The sequence below is a fragment of the Trematosphaeria pertusa genome (genome assembly GCF_010094035.1).
Source record: "Trematosphaeria pertusa strain CBS 122368 unplaced genomic scaffold BU26scaffold_11, whole genome shotgun sequence".
NCBI classification, from domain to species: domain Eukaryota; kingdom Fungi; phylum Ascomycota; class Dothideomycetes; order Pleosporales; family Trematosphaeriaceae; genus Trematosphaeria; species Trematosphaeria pertusa.
This window is the reverse complement of record NW_022987222.1, coordinates 895,779-912,105: the sequence shown is the minus strand read 5'-3', so window position 1 is coordinate 912,105 and position 16,327 is coordinate 895,779. Positions and strand designations below refer to the sequence as shown.

The 16,327-nt window shown below is 54.1% G+C and overlaps 4 protein-coding genes across 4 annotated transcripts; 1 reads left to right on the top strand and 3 right to left on the bottom strand.

The window, feature by feature from the left end:
• Positions 1–22: 22 nt before the first annotated feature.
• BU26DRAFT_461658 (uncharacterized protein) lies at positions 23–5,106 on the bottom strand. Its single transcript, XM_033825073.1, has 2 exons — positions 5,044–5,106; positions 23–4,927 (listed from the first exon to the last, which is right to left on the bottom strand). The coding sequence occupies exons 1-2, from the start codon at positions 5,095–5,097 to the stop codon at positions 245–247; spliced, it is 4,737 nt and encodes a 1,578-aa protein (XP_033681125.1). The 5' UTR covers positions 5,098–5,106; the 3' UTR covers positions 23–244.
• A 452-nt stretch (positions 5,107–5,558) lies between these two features.
• On the bottom strand, positions 5,559–6,288 carry BU26DRAFT_488994 (mitochondrial succinate dehydrogenase cytochrome b560 subunit C). Its single transcript, XM_033826008.1, has 2 exons — positions 6,148–6,288; positions 5,559–6,066 (listed from the first exon to the last, which is right to left on the bottom strand). The coding sequence occupies exons 1-2, from the start codon at positions 6,237–6,239 to the stop codon at positions 5,625–5,627; spliced, it is 534 nt and encodes a 177-aa protein (XP_033681124.1). The 5' UTR covers positions 6,240–6,288; the 3' UTR covers positions 5,559–5,624.
• A 508-nt stretch (positions 6,289–6,796) lies between these two features.
• Positions 6,797–8,618, top strand: BU26DRAFT_61910 (WD40 repeat-like protein). Its single transcript, XM_033836114.1, has 4 exons — positions 6,797–7,387; positions 7,435–7,951; positions 8,005–8,143; positions 8,209–8,618. The coding sequence occupies exons 1-4, from the start codon at positions 7,045–7,047 to the stop codon at positions 8,401–8,403; spliced, it is 1,194 nt and encodes a 397-aa protein (XP_033681123.1). The 5' UTR covers positions 6,797–7,044; the 3' UTR covers positions 8,404–8,618.
• A 2,505-nt stretch (positions 8,619–11,123) lies between these two features.
• BU26DRAFT_431603 (NAD(P)-binding protein) lies at positions 11,124–16,327 on the bottom strand (the record flags this gene model as incomplete). Its single annotated transcript, XM_033823936.1, has 3 exons — positions 11,124–11,174; positions 15,413–16,093; positions 16,154–16,327. The coding sequence occupies 3 exons, from the start codon at positions 16,325–16,327 to the stop codon at positions 11,124–11,126; spliced, it is 906 nt and encodes a 301-aa protein (XP_033681122.1).

Genomic DNA, 16,327 nt, shown 5'->3' with positions numbered 1-16,327 from the left:
TATCTTCTGCGAGCGCTATGCGCTTCGACGACACGCTTATGAAAGCCTATCCTACCAAAACTCCCCTTCCGCAACCAATTGGTACCGCCAGCCATACGCCGTCCCATATGGTACACATTCGCAGAGCGAGGCGGCTCGCCGAATCGCTAAGCTATGCCTGTACGAAACGCCAGAAGACCAAAACACCAACCACCCTGCCCTCGTATCCTGAAAAAGCCTTGTCGTAACGACAACATCCACGCTGCTACTCCTCGATCAGAGCACCTAGGATGAGGCTCTGAATGATGAACTCGTCGCACGCGATGCGCAACTTCTTTCCCCCCGCCATACCCGAGCGGACCAGCACCTCGCTCTCCGCACTCTCATCTCGCTTTCGCTTCCTGCTTCCCTTCTTCTTAGGCGCCGCGCTCTTACTGCCTCCGAAGAGGGTAGAGGCCGCTTCAGCAACAGCGTCTGCACCACCATCAACATACACCCAGTCCCACTCCCCGTCTTTGACCAAGGCTTTGGCGGTCGCGAGATCCTTGCATGTACCCACATCTGCCGGACCGAGAGCATGCGTTAGGAAAATATATGGCTCCTTGCGTTCGACTTCCTTCTTCGATCGCCCGGTGATGATGAGTACGGATTGATTGCGAAGCAGTAACTCGCGCTCCTTCACCATCTGCATGAAGCTGGTGTCTTCCGCGGTAGGATCGTAGATAGACATAATGCGCGAGCGCACGACGCCCTCAGGATCGAGATAGGTCGACAGCCCAGCTGGGAGCAGGTACTTCACAAAGGGGAGGGGCCGAGACGCGGAGAGCGAATCTTGGATCCAGCGGAGGTGCAGAACTGGAATGTTGAGGGCGAGAGCCTGGAAGTGCTTTGTGCGGCGCGAGTGTGAGTCTGAGATGAGCGCCACGAACCCGAGATCTTTGTATTCGCGCTTGAGCAGCAGTCCGTCCAGGCCGGAGACGACCTTAGCCGTTCCTTCAGATGACATGGGTGCATCCGATGCCTCGACGTCGAAGAGCTCGTGGAAGCCGGAGTCGAGGATCTGGCCGCCGTTGGAGGTGATGAGCCGGGTGATAGCGTCTTTGTCGGAGGCGTCATTTGTGAGGGTAATCGCGAAGGCCATGTTCATGAAGGAATTGCCTCCAGACAGGACCGAGGAAGCCACCGAACCAGTGCGGGTAATCGACTCTCGCAGGAGGGAAGGCCCAGCAGTGCTTCGTCTAGGGTAGGTGGGGGTTGGCAAGCCATCAGCAGTCCCTGGTGTGGCATGGCGGGACACAGATGCGCTCGGAGTCGACGACGACGAGAACTGGTAATATCGGTCGCGAATACGAGACCACAACTGGGTAGTGAGATAGATACATCCCATTGGCACCGCAATGTGTTTCTTTAACGCATCTGCTTCGGGCGCAGGCAGGCTGTCCCTCTGCTTCTCTTCCAGAACAATTGTAGAATAGCCGTGTCGATCCGTCAAAGGGTATTCCTCGCTGGCGTTCGGATCGATCTTATCTTTGAAGCCGACTACGACATACGTATGCTTCTTCATGCCAGTTACGTCCACTTTGACTAGGTCCCCATCGCGAAGATCGAGCGCCCGTATCTGAACACTGTCTGACGTGTACATGTTGCCATCGTCGAAGCGGACGCGGAGACGGCGGGCATCTGCACGACCGAGGCAGGTCGCGGGATAGTAGTTTTTGCCCGGCCAGAAGGCGAAGACGCGATTCGGGACAAGAAGCTCGCCCGTCGGAGCCTCGCCAGCATCGGATGTGGATGTAATAACATGATCTGATTCGTTAGCCTGCGGTGTGGGCCGCGCAAGTTCGTCCGCTTCGCTGGTATGATCGTCTGCATCGCGCATCTCCACATCGCCCTTCTGAGTCACAATAGCGGACGACGGCGGTTTAATGGCTGTAGAGGCTTCCGGAACAGTCGACTTGGGTGGCGACTTCCGCGGGGAAGTCATGAACAAGGCCCTGTTGACGGGCTTCAGTGCACCCTTCCGAGGTGTTTGCGGTGTGGAAGGTTTCAGCAGCTTCCTTGATTTGAGGGTCGCCGGTTGCGCAAAGACAGCTTCCTCCCGAGCACGCTCCGCGGCCAGTGCGCCTTGTCCCTCCCGCTCGCTAGCCGAAGCTAATGGCGATGAGATCTCCTTTCGAACATTTTGGACTCCCTTTAGGGGCGATGTAGAAAGGTGATCGGAAGGAGGATCAGTGTCTTCAACCGGGCTGCGAAATGCCTTCTTCGCGCTGTATGTGATTTTGCGCTTCTTGATCGGCCGGGTTGGAGAAGAGCCCGATATCATATCCTCGAAAACTTCATCGTGATCTGCAACGAAGCTAAGCTGTGGCATCTCGATACCGTCCAAATCCGTAGAACGTTGCGTCCCAGGCTGATTGGCAATGTCAAGCAACGAGCGAATCTTGGGTGCCTCTGGGGAGTTATCGTCCACCCATGCCTTGACGGGGTCCTTTGAGAGCCTATTTGACTGCGAAGTTGATTGTTGCTCTTGCGCAGTATGAAATGGCTCGGTACTGTTGGTCTGATTCGGAGCATTGCTGTCATCGACGGTTAGCCCCACCACGGGGATATTACCCTGTGCGCCATTCTCACCCTCCCGAAAGAACGATGGTTGGGTCTCCTCGAACATGTCTGTCTCCGGCACAGTGGACTGCCGCTGGTTTCGTCGCGGCGCTTCGGGCTTGCTGTAAACATTGTGCGACCCTTCCTCGGGATGACTGGATCGGATTAGCTCTTCCTCTTCATTGTGAAGATCAGGCGACCCTTCACGCTCCGTCGTCTCCGGGACCTCGTCATCGCTGCGCACGTCACGATCAGGTATGTTGGGCTCCTCAGGCTCCACATCTGCACCTGCTTTCTGAGCAGGGTCCCGTGATTCCACTTCTTCATCTCCTGCATTGACCTCATCTTTCGCGACAGGGAGATCCTCCTCGTCATCCATGTTCACGTCTTCGCTCGCAGCGGGCGCCTGGCGTAGCTCTTCCTCTCCTTCGCCCTCCGAATGCTCTTCATAGGCGTGTTCGTCATAGGTGATGTCCTCCGGCGGAACAATTGGCGGACTGCTCGGAACTCGTTCTTCGTTGTCTTCAGGAAATACGCCATCATCGTGTACCCTATCTAATTGCTGTGAACTGGAACTTGGCGGCATCGGGGGTATTGAGGACGAGACCACTTGGCTGGTGTACCCTGTCTTAGCACGCATGGTAGTTTGGTTGATGCTGTATTGGTTGCTAGAGGGCGAGGACGGGAATCGAAGCGGCTTGGGCGTACTGCCGGGTTCGGCACTAGGGTCCGGCTGGGAGTCCATTATGATTTCGGATTCTCTTCCGCTTCGCAGCTTGGCTACACCCCGACGAAGAGGCTGGGACGCGGGGGCTCGAAATTGCGACTCGCGTTGTATTTGCAAAGTAGGGCTTTCTGATCGAGTGGTGTTGCGCGCAGACTGGCCGGAAGGAGTACGCGTAGGGTGAGAAGAAGTATTGGGCACCTGAACTTTCGTGACCCCGCTGCTGTGTTTCACTACGGTGGCCGGAGTGCGCGATACGCGTGCGCTAGACAATATATCTTGTGAAAGTTCGTCGGGTGAATCGCCTTCACCATGTCCATTCGCTGGCTGTGACAACTCGTCCGGGGAGCCGTCGTCACCGTCGGAGTCATGAGAACCATCGAATGCTCTTGCTCTTGAAGACCTTGTTTTCGCGGGAGAGACGTATGTTGAACTGATCGAAAGTAGGCCGCGCTTCCTGCTCTGTCGCGAAGGGGCCGGGGTAGATACGCCCGAGAGAGACCTCGCCGCCTGTTGCTTGAATCTCTCCTTTGCCTTCCGCTTTTCGAAGCGCCTCTGGACTGCAGTAGGCTCTTCCCAGCTTTCCTGCGCACCCGCCGAAGTCCGGTTCGTTACCTCACGTTTCCGCCTCTCTTGCGATTGCTTCATGGTCTCATAATCGGCCTTCGGCTCGCTTGAGGATCGAATGGCGGGACTACTCCTTCGTGGAGCCTTAATGGGGCTAGACATTGGTTGGACCGGGCTCGATTGACGCGCATTTGTGAAGTTTGGAGAAGGCCGCTGGAAGACCGGGTCCTCGATCGGTGCGCCTACGATAGGCGAGGTTCCTGCCTGTGTAGCATTAAATGCCTGTGTCAAAGACATGCCATTGCCGTGTCCTTCATTGCCAAAGCCAAAGAAAGCAGACGCAGAGAGAACTGTGCCCGGCGTCGCCTCCGTCCTTATCGCAGAGCTGAGCACGTGGCCCTGATTGTCCCTCTTCTTGCTAGCAAGCGCCGGTGTCTCGAACTTCAGCGGACTCGTCGGCGGTGGCCCCATTCGCGATTGGATCTCGGAATCATCGTGGATCACGGTGGGACTGGTGATGACCGGGCTGCGTCGCTCTTGACTTGACGATACCAACTCGACGCTGTCCGTTGGCCGGTCTGCGCTCTCCTCGGCCACATCGAACAAGGGCTTTGGGCTCGGCATACGGTTACTGACACTCTCCAATATGCCACTCGTATACTGTCTGAACATTTGACTGTCCGGTTGTGTGTCGCCCGGAGCGTCGGCCACGCCATCAAAGCTCTGGAACATCTTCGCGGCTCCTTCCCTCTCCTTCACAAACCCCGTGCTTGTTGGTGCCGTGTTACGCTTTGGTAGACTTGGCTTGACATGTCTCGGATCGATTTGGACGCGTCGGGGCTGCACTGCGCGTGGCGGGTGACCTGAAGCGTCCTTGGGGTGAGGGTTAGGTGACGGGTTAGGTGACGGGTTAGGCGACGGGTTAGAGGCCTGACCCGTTGTTGTCGAGGTTGCTGTCGCGTTGGCGTAGGGGTGGCGGTCGGGCGAGGCAGTGAATTGGACCGGGCAATCGCTGCCTGCCCGTTGCCTGAGCAGTTGAGATAGCTGTGAAGGGTCCTGGTGGCGGAGTTTAGTGAGCTGCGATAGCACGATTCATGCATCTGCAGAAAGCGACCGGGGTGTCGGGAGTCCGCGCGCAATTGCATCGAGGGTGCATATAAGTGATAACTCACATCGTAGAAGTCGTCCTTCAACACAGTGCATTCTTGCGACTCGGTGGAAGCCATTGCGAGAGCCCATCGGAGCGAGCCCGGCTCGACGTGGGGATTGTGTGTTAGATTTAGCCTAGCCACAAATTCTCCGGTTGGTCGCGCTGTCACGTGCCGATTTAGGACGCGAACCTTGGGTCATTGGAAGGTGTTCCTTTGTTTTCATGTGCCCCTACGAGGTCGAACACGTCATATTGAATCATCATCAATCAGTGAGCGATGCATATGTGACAATCAGGACCGCAACAACTTTGCTTGGGCCAATAATCGTGGTAAGGACCGACGACCACGTTTCGATCAAAGCGTCGGGTTTCTATCAATGGCGACGCGAAGCCCTTACGTAGGGAGGCATTCAGGCTATCACCCCAGGACTTGTGGACCTCAGAGGGCCTGTGGGTGTTCTGAGAATTGCACGTTATCCATTGATCAGACAGGAAATTTACAGTACTGCCTCCATTCAGTCTTTCCATCAGCGGCCACCTGGTTCCCCGCAATCCCTTTAACCTCCTGCCTTGTGCTTCACTCCTTCCTCCGGCTCCAGCTGCTCAACCGAAGAAGATATAGTACGCCGAGCAAACCATTGTCAATCCTACCGCGGTCCAACCCGTCTGCACAACCGTCTTGTTCTTGAATCCTAGCCCAACATCCCATGTCAAATGCCTAATACCATTCAAGGCGTGGAAGAAGAAAGGAAACGCGGCCACAGACTTCGCGGTAACCTTAGCCCACACAGGCCACGCCGCCACGGCCGCGACCATGGACGGTGTTTCGAGATGCCAGCCGAGCGTTGGGGCAGCGAGGTACGCAATGCCGAAGAGGTAGAGGCCGCCGCTGAGCATAACGCCGGTGATACGGTTCAGCGACGAGGCATACCAGGTGATCTGGGGTTTGTAGATGGAGAGATGCGGGGAGACGGGACGCTGGAGGCGCTGTTTTGCGAGTATGTCTTGCGCGCCTTGCTCGTTAACGTGTTCGGTAGCCGCCCACCTTCAATTGACATTAGCATTGTGTCCCTAGGGGATGGCGCGATAAAAGGGAGAGCTGGTGATGCTGTCATGAGCTGCATACCTCCGCTGCATCATGCGCCCCGCGGACTGGACTCTGAAGCGGGGGGCTGCCGCCCGTCGCAGGCCGAGTTGGAATACTCGCTGAGAAGACATAATGCTCAATCCGCGACCGATTGAGCTGCGGGAGAGGGGAGAGTGTCGACGGTGGTGGTGATGTCGTCGTCGTCGTAAGTTGACGGTGGTTCCTTCGAAGCTCGGCTGTTCCTCGAGTTGCCGAGCAGCCAATCAGCCGTCTCCGCTTAGTCAACGCCTGCAACACACCCGAAAACTTCTCGCGAGAGCAGCGCCCTTCTCTTCACGGAACCTCGATATCGCCGCAATGAGCCCCAGGGCATCTGACTTGGCGGAGTGACGGCCTGTCTGCTGGCGTTATGTCAGTGGACTTTGGAGATGAAGGTTCCGCGAGAAAAAGCCCGTAGTTAATCGCTCATTTGGCCTCTCTGTGGTTGATGTGGGTTTCATATCCAGGGCGACATAATGAAAGAATCAATGTTTAGGAGCCATCGATCATATTGGTATGGATTCTCCGCTGCGTTGAATGTCCAAAATCAATTTATTTATCAGAAATCCTCCATCAGTTGCTGTGCCCTCAGACCTCCCCCGAATCCAGTTTCCAGTGCGATACATCTCCAAGGGGTGTCAACGTTGCCTCAGTCCCATCTTACTCCCTAAATTGGCTGAGCATGCATGTCGTGTGCTCATACAACAACTCATTCACTCCCTGGTAGAGGTGCCTTCTGGTGCTGCGATGACATCGATCCCGCACACGCAAAATTTTACTGCCCGCCATCTCAACTCCACCCTTCCAACATCATGACCACGAACGCCGCTACGTCCAAACTCCTCGCCTGGTGACACTACTTAAACACGCCCAACCCCTGAGGATTCGTCCCGCGGAATGGCGCCCCGGAGCTTTACGTTGGCCACGTACTCCAATCTCGGTCTCCCACCGAATTCGTACATCTACAAAATAACCTCGACCTCGCAACGCCAAGACCCTCTAACATACTCGCGAACCGATGAACTGGCTGTCATATCATCCGATGACTCGCTCCGATTTCTTGATCCGGAAACCCTTAATGCCCTGCCCAACGGCGTCGTCAAAGACGTAAACGAAAAGGTCACGTGTCTTGAGCGCGTCAACGATTCTTCCAGCCATTTTGTGGCTACTGCGGGAAGAGATGGCCTAGTCAAGCTCCGCGATAAGAGGAGCAGAGAAGAGGTGATGTTGATTCAGAGCCGTGCGCATATATTCGCCCGCTGCTGAATGATTGCTGATTTAGCATAGCACACAAACTGATCTCATCGCTCGTGTGCGATTACCAGAAGAACTTCGTGGCAGCAGGCATCGAGAATCCGGACGACGGGCCCGGTGTTTCTCCAGTCTACGTATGGGATACGCGCAACGTCCAGAGACCATTGCGCGAGTTCGTCGAGTCGCATACGGATACCATGACCGACTTGCAGCTCCATCCCACCCTTCCAACCCTCCTCCTATCAGCAAGTACAGATGGGCTTATCAACATCTTCGACACGAGTAAAGCGGACGAGGAAGATGCACTCTACCAGGTCATTAATCATCGATCAGCAGTCGCGCGGGCTGGTTTTATGTATCCGACAACGGACGTATACGCGATGGGTACCGATGAAACGCTCAGCTTCTACGCTCTGCAGAACCAGGAAGAAGAGAAGGAGGAGCCAGCGCCGAAAGCCTTTGGCGATGTGAGGGAGCCACTGGGCTGCGACTATCTTGCTAAGATGCATTGGATGGGAGGCGAAGCTTATATTGCGGCTGGGAAGCATAGGTATTCGAAACGTTTACCTTTCACTCTGTTTGCATTAGACTGATAATTTGCAGAACCAGGTCTTTTGAGCTCTTCCCCGTCCAGAAGGGGCAAGTAGGGCCACTTGATTACACATACAACTCTGCAAGGAGCATTCGGCTACCAGGCGCTCATGGCGAGGAGATTGTCCGCGACCTCTTCAGTGACATTCATGTAAGTGGTTCTTTCCTTTACACTCCCGACTTTCTCAAGGGGTGGCAGCCTCTAATCCGTCACAGAACCACACGACGTACACTTGCGGCGAAGACGGTTTCGTCCGGGCATGGAAGTCACAAAGCGACGACACAATGGAGGTAGACGAAGCGGACGAGCTGAAGCAAAAGTCTCAAGACAAGAAGGAGAGGCGGAAAGAAAAGAAAGACAAGCAGAGAGGAGATAAGGAAGGGAAGAAAGGCAGATACAAGCCATACTAAGGGGACCAACAAGCCTAATCGCCGATTTCTCGCGTCCGCCACTTTCCGCGCATTCACGGTCTTCTCCGACATCTTCCCGCTTCAAATAATTCATCACACCCGGCTTCGAGGATTATATTATTTCTGAATGGACTGCTTCTGATCACAATGGCCTATTTTTGTTCTACAACTACCCCCTCAGCTAAAGCTGACGTATCTTTTCTCCACTCCTCCTCAACCCGCCTCCTTCTTGCACATATCCTCCGTCCACGGCGACCAACACTCTAATATGCATTTGGGGGAGGCGTGCAGGGATTCCAGGATATCTAGTAAGTTACGTTCATTGCCAAAACCAATCCTGCACAGATCACCCGTGAATACTAAAGCAAACCTTAAGAGGATGCCTGCAGGATACTGGAAATGTTGCGGAGACGACTAGAATAGCTAATGATGAAATGAAAGTAACGTCACGGAGGATACATGAGGCCCTCTAGTATCTAGTACTGTCGCGTTGGAAAATGACGTGCAACACGGGCTCGCTTACTAAATCAAGAATAGGGCTCTGGTCTCACTTCCTCGCTCCATCTTCATTTCCATATTGCCTAGCCGTGACTCGAACTCCCGCTGCGCTATCTTATCCCGCTTTGGGAGGTGGTCGGGAATGCGTTATCTGGCTGCGCAAGAACCTTGGAAGAAAAGTGCTGCGACCCCGCACTGTGTTACCGTTCCGTCAAGAGCGAGCTCGGGCCACATAGCCTTATACATTATTCTAGGCGTCGCAGCCAACCTACTTACTAACTCCCGATATTTGACGAACAGCAATATTGTGTGCCCTTGCATTGTCTTCCCTTACGTTCTTCTTCGCATTGCGACTCCCAAGAATGGATGAGCACCCCGAGACGTGGTCGCTAGGCGCCGTCACCCAGGACTGGGTATCCTCGCGACTGGAGCCTATCTCGAAGGACGCATCAGTCCAGGATCGAGCAATATCGAGCTGGTGTCGACTAGTATACCAAGTCACGACACAGGAATTGACTGCCTCGCCATCTGCTCGAAGAAGACTGTCTGTAGAGCACATGCTGTCTTATCAACTCCTACTAGACTGGTGGACGGCGAAGTATCATGACCCAGCTCTGTCCATCGCAGGACTAGCCCGTATACTTGGAATAAGTTTCTTCGAGAACTTCCTACAAGGGGATCCAAAAGACATTCCAGCCACTTGGAACGAGGTCATTAACGCCCGATTGAAGACAAGGCTGGCGACCAACAGCCTTGCTCTTCTTACCGATCCGGCGTTTCGAAGGGAGAACATCACCGCGCCACGAGACCTCGGAGAAGGCTACCATGACCAGCTGTGTTTGCTGTTCAAGGCCGAGTTTCTCGATCTGCCGTCTTACGACTGGAATTCAGAACCACAAGCCACTATTGATGCACGCCGCAACGCTAGAAACCAGGCAGCCATCAACGCATATTGCCAACAGTTCGCCTGGAAGACCTTCTGTTCCTACCGCGTTATGCAGACTACTGGCCGGGAAAGAACGCACTCGGTTTTTTCTAGCCGACATACTAGCTCGTCGATGCCCAATCTAGCCTTGAGAGGACCCATAGTCAACCCGTGCCCATGGATCCAAAATGAGGATGAGGAGTTGGATCTCCCTTACTATCTGTGGGATATCCGGAAGAGCTGCACGATAAAGACGAGTTGCATTAAATTCAATCCCGACTACATGGCCATCAGTCATACATGGGGACGGTGGGTAAAAGGTCGGCCAATTTCGATCCCTGGTGTGCCTTGGAAGGTACCACAAAATAGGCGTTTCAATGTAAGAGACGTTGGAGCAATCCTTCGGCGCCTGGTTCACAATACGCGTTGTGGAGTAAAGTACGTGTGGCTAGACTTGGTATGCATACCGCAAGATGGATCAATTATTGCAAAGAACGAGATTGCCCGGCAGGCCAAGATCTTCCGGAGTGCGAAATACGCGATGGCGTGGTTTAACGATATCGGCAAATTCGAAGGACTAAGTCGCATACTAAACTTCGCGTCGCTTCATCTCCTACAACTAGCCGGCGAAGAGGAGCGATCTGCCCTGGCAGAGGTTATCGACATGAGCAAGTCCGCAGCAGGAGGAGCACACAGCAACCTATATCACGTGGATCCGGAGCGACCAATGCATGGCGACGCCAACCCGTGGTTTACGTCGTTGTGGACCCTTCAAGAGCTGTGTCTCCGGCCGGACATGTGGCTCTGCGGAAGTGAAGGAAAGATGTTGATGTGTGACAATGACGTTCCAGTACCGCTGTGTGGAATGATAGCACTTCTGGGCCGGTTTACTGGAGAGACAGACACTGCATATCAGAATGAACTGTACGGCTCTGAGCCTCTCTCTGGACTGCGAGATCTTGTGTTCTGGTACACCCAATCCGGACTAGAAAAGCTGTTGGCCTTGGACATTGCGTCCATTCTATCACTTGGGGAAATTCGTCACTGCACCCAGAGACGGGCCGAGGCCATCATGTCTGCACTTGGAGTGACGGAATGGTTTGTCCAAGCATTGACCGCACATTCAAATGCGGAGGCGGAATTCGAGAAAGACCTCGTTCTTGGGAAATATCCGTTAGCCTTCGTCAAAGAGTTGGCCACGAAGCATCCAAGACATTTCTTCGCCGCGGTTGAGCACTTGCACTGGGATGAGTCAGTCCAAACGTTTGTTCTCGATGCTTCCAGAGCAGGATCCATGTTACCATTCGGTGGCATTAGGGAAGGAGACTTCACGATAAGTGCAAGGCTTCTTGAGGAATGGTGGACCAAGAGCGCAGCTACCGTTCACGACACCGTTTCAACATGGACAGTGGAGGCAACTGGTGCAGTGCGCATTCCAAGAGCTTGCGTGATTGACACATCAACAGACGTTCCTTACGAGCTTCCCGCATGGTGGGCCTACCGGGAGAGGTCGACAGAAGCGGGTGATGCAAGCCTTTCCTCCGCCGCAGAGTCAAAAGTTCTTTGGCAGGTTGATGACAAGTATCTGGTCAACCTTAACCAGTGGATGTCAACAAGAACAAGGCCATCATATGCAGTCTTGTTCGACTATTTTACGGTTGTATTGGAGGATGAGGATACTCAAGAATGTCTAGCTGGATCGGGAATCATTTTGGAGACATTGGAATCTGGAATGCTTCGTAAAGTATGCCTCTTCTGTTTTCAGGAGATTGTGCCGCGTATCAATGTCGCGGAAGTTAGACAGTTGGACTGGTTAGTACTTTAAGTAACTTGTAGAAACGTACTGTACGAAGAAGCTAGAAGTGCTGCGACCCCGCACTTTGTGTTACCGTCCCGTCAGCGGTGTGACCGTTATCGCTCCTGCTGCGCACCTCCACCGACTTCCCTTAAGTGTGCTTCAAGGGTACAGGAATGGACTCAGTCGGGCGATGCGATGGCCTGGGCAGGCTTCGCTGAGCGCGTCGTTGATTGAGACGTTAATCCGATTGACTCAGAACGGGTACTCGAAGTAGGCTAGGACCTACTCACTTCATACGAGCATGAAGAACACGCTCAAGGAGGCAGTCAGGGTAAAAAGAGGGAGCGGAAGCATGCTATAAGGTCGTTTGTCATTGATAAAAGAAGGTACATCAGAACCTGCCATCACCCTACCATTCTATACACTAACGCCGACTTACAAACAAGACAGAGACAGTGAAAGATAGGAAACCGGGTCTTGGGAAGAGAAGGAAAGCTACTTCCTCAGGACGACTTCCTTGCTTCGCTGTGGCGCGACATCAACTGGCCTGGGGAACAACTCTACGGTGGCATGGGCAGCGCGGGCAATCCTGCTTCGATGGAGGCTGGGTATCTCGATGACGAGTTCCATAATGTGTAAGGATCTGATCGTACCTACACACAGCTACGCCGCAGCTCTTCTCAGGACACCAGAAGTCTGTATGGTTGGGGTCATGGAAGGTCTCGTAGTGCCGGTCGTAATCCTGCATCTTAATGCCATCTCCCTTGCACGGGAGGATGTGGCAGCGACATTCGTTTACCCCCTTCTCCCGGAAGATCCAGATGGACCCGACGCGGACCTCGTCGGTGCCATAGGGCCTTGGTGGATGCGGATCTAGCGCTGGTTGCTTGAGCTGCCAATCACGGAGAGGGTCGGTGTTGATGTCTCCAACGTAGGAAACACGGCGGACGCCGCTGTCCCTATTCTTGTAGACAAAGCACGCGACGAGAGTCGGTTGAGGGAATTCGAGCTCGGTGTCACCAAAGAGGAGGCGCACCACGGGTGTCGGGCTGCCTCCAACGGATTGAGGAGTAGCGTTGACATCGAACCAGTCATTCAGATATGGAAGAAGTGAGGAGCTTTGGCATGCCCTGCCGCTCGTGAGTCCATCGGCAACCTGGATGTTGGACAGATCGGCGCCTCCAAGAGATGGGGTCTGCGGTGAGGAAGTGTAGGCACCGAGCACATTGACTGGGCGTAGAGGGACGGAGCGAGACGGATTCTGATCCGGGGAAGGGGACAGAGTATGTGCTTCGAAGCTCTGAGCTGCAGTTGCGCGAGCAAAGAGGATGTCGCCAGGAGGAGAGCCACCGAAAGACGGAGGATTCGCCCCAAAGACACTGTCGTTCGTTAGCCACACATAAGCGTAGATCAGGGGTAAAGCACTCACCTGGTTGGTTTAAACAAATTAGGGGCAACCGTTATGTTTCCATACGTAGATGGGCCGGAACCGAGCGGATCATTAAGAGAGAGCGGAGGGAAGATAGTATCAAGTTGATCTAGAGTGCTTCCGTTCAGGTTGTTGAAGGGAAGACCTTGGTTCTGATGGGCACCTGGAGTGCCTCCGCCGAAAGTGCCTCTACCGACGCCGTTGCTCAACGTGGTTCCGAAGCCGCGACCGGACGGTGTTTGATTCCGGTTTGGTTGAGAACTTTCGTTCGGGCTGCTGATTGGAAGAGCTTGGTTCGTAAAGGGATTTGGCGTTCCACCGCCGAAATTGGTAAAGCCAGAGCCGTTCTTCGACATGATCTCGAGATCGGAGCGGAACCGCTTTTCGAATATGTGAAGAGTTGGGAGATATCAAGAAGTATGATGGATTTTGCTACTCTGAATGCGAGGGACAAGTTGAATGCGGATGAGATGGGGCGTTCCAAAATTACACTAGACGTCTATTTTATCCTTCTCTCTTGTGCCTGTGGCATCGAGCGAAGAGCACGCAGACATTCTCAGAGTCCCGTGGGCGAGATGGCTGTCTCAGCGCCTATTGCCCACGGCATAGAGCTGAAAGGGACAGGGAAATATCATGAAGAAGGTCTGAGATGTAGCGAAGACCAATAGAGCTGTGATCGACAGCTTTGGCACCTTAGACACCTGAAAATGGGTCAACTTTGTCTCGCAGTGGTCGATAAAGCGTTGATTGTGGTTTTCCACGCGCCCCTTCTAGGGCTGTGCGAACATGTGGTTTCTGGGCCCTGGGCTCATGGACTCGTATTCTTGGACTGCAGGACTGCCTCAGGCGGAGCGGAGGTGGGCATTTTGCTGCGTCCTTCTCCGGGGCTGTGCATCCTTTTGACTTGTAGTATGGTTGATTGGCATGTTCGATGGAAGAGTTCCTGGGCTCCTAGAGCTCAGGTCCTAGCTCAAGCTTCAGTCCAAGTCACTTGACGAAACTCACCGCGCTGCTCGATACCTAGGTACGATGCCGAGTTCCGACTTCGTCCGAATTACCGCAGCACTAAAGAGTGTTTTCGATGACAGTGTGAACGTCTTGCGCCGTAGGCACATCCCTAGCGATGTACGGCCTCAAGTACGGAGCCGGCTTTCTCCACGTACTTCACTAAGCTTCCACACTAAACATCATTCTTGTATTCCTATCTGGGAAACACAGTCGCACATAAGCCCGTGGCTTCGAAAGCTCGTAGCCTGTCGTAGTGCCGGCAACGCTACGCGTCTGATCGATCTCCATCCATCACTGGCGTGGATCTATCCGGGAAGCGCCGCGCCCTCGGCTGCTGACCCCCGGCTCACCCCCACGCCATAGGCTCGCGTGCCGCCCGTCAGCGAACAGCTTCCACAGCCTATGGCCGTGGCAAAGGGAGTCCTTCACTCAGGCTCCAGTGTTGACGACAGTGTGGACAGATCAGCTGTACCTGAATGCCGAAGAGTCATATCCTTCGAGGCCTCGGCATAGGTGATGCTGGAGGCCTTCGGCGTTGGAGATGCACGTCATCGCAACGCTAAACAAACCCCCTTGCAATGAGTGCAGCGCAACATCTTGCAGGTCGCCTTTGTACCCTGTTTCTTCCCTGCGTGTTACTGGCCAGCCCTACGCTGATAACCCTCACAATGCACCGCAAAGATGCAATTCTCTACAATGAAATTCCCATATTCAAACCAACTTCGTCATGAGCAGTAGCGCGAACGAAAACTTGCACAGGCGGCTGACCACTCCTTGGCCGTGGCGGAGCGTCCGTTGTGAAGTCGTCACAACGACCTTGAACGTGAACATATTCAGTGGCTGCCTATGTCGCGCTCGATATCCTTATTTGATCAAAAAACCCCAGTGGCTGACCGGATGCGCTTGCTATCAAGGCCGAGGGAGCTTTGGGAAGTGTAAGCCAAATCAGGGTAGAGAGAACCGCGCTGCCTGGGACTGGGAGAGAGGAATTCACCGTTGGGGAATGAACGGAGAGGAAGGCTGGTGAGGGGAGGAGAAGTGGGGGTGGCTTGATCTGGCAGTCCACAGCCTTACATCGTGCTCCCTCGTAAGGCAAGGAAAAGGAAGAGAGAATGCGCAAAACAGACATTGGAAGGAGTGAACGGCGAGCGTTTTCAATAACTAGCTACTTCAATCTTCGCAATAATATCGTCGGTAGCGATAGGTGGATACCGAACTACACTGGTCCAAAGCTGCGGAGAATGGATGAGTCATGGTATTCGGATGTTCAACACGCACGAAACCTGCCTTTTCAAAAATTGATCTCCTTCAAGAAACCTTCAAACGTTCCGAAGCCCTCCCATCCACCAACTTTCTCCACTAGCTCATGACTGCTCTTGACTCCCGCTTTCGCTCCAGACCCGTAATAGTCATACTCCCGGATCATCATCAGATTATCGAACAACTCCTTGCTTCCTTGGTAGTCCTCAATCGGTGCCTCATGGAACTCGCACTTCTTTCCCGTAACGTTCTCCACGGCTTTACATACTTCAAGTGGAGTGAACCATCCTGAAGCAGCGAGGGTATGCTTCCCAAGCGTGGCCGAAGGGTTCGCAAGACAGGCCGCAACGAATTTTCCGAAGTCTCGCGGCACGTCGAGCATCGGAATCGCGGTGTCTGGATGGAAGAGCCAAGAGAGCGAATACGACTGCCCGCTTTTATCCGGCTTAATCGAATTCGGAATATTCGACATAAAGTACGCTGGGAGGACGAAGGATGCCAGGACGCCCAGCTCTTTCACGTAATCTTCCACCATAGCCTTCGAATCGAAGTGGTGCAGGTTGACGAGCTTGCCCTCTGTGATCCTGGACACGTAAGGCAGCGAGGACCAAACGAGGTGCTCGACGCCCGCTTCTTTCGCTGCATCGGCAAGGTTCTTGCCCTGCATCACTTCGTGCTCGAGGGTACCCTTTTCCCAATAGTTCGTTACGCCGAAGACAGCGGAAGAGCCTTGGATGGCGGAGAGGATGGAGGATTTGCTACTGAGGTCCGCCTGTAGAGGTCAGCACGCTATGGCAGCGACGAGTATGGTGGGAATGGGGAGAAGACGCACCTGTACCATCTCAACGCCTTTCGCGACCATGGCTTGCGCATCAGGTTTGTTGATGTTGCGGGTTATGCCGCGAATTTTCCATTCTTTCGAGAGCGTAGGATGGTTCAGGATGGCGCGGACGACGGACCCTCCTTGGTTGCCTGTGGAGCCGAACACAGTGATGAGCTTGGTCAT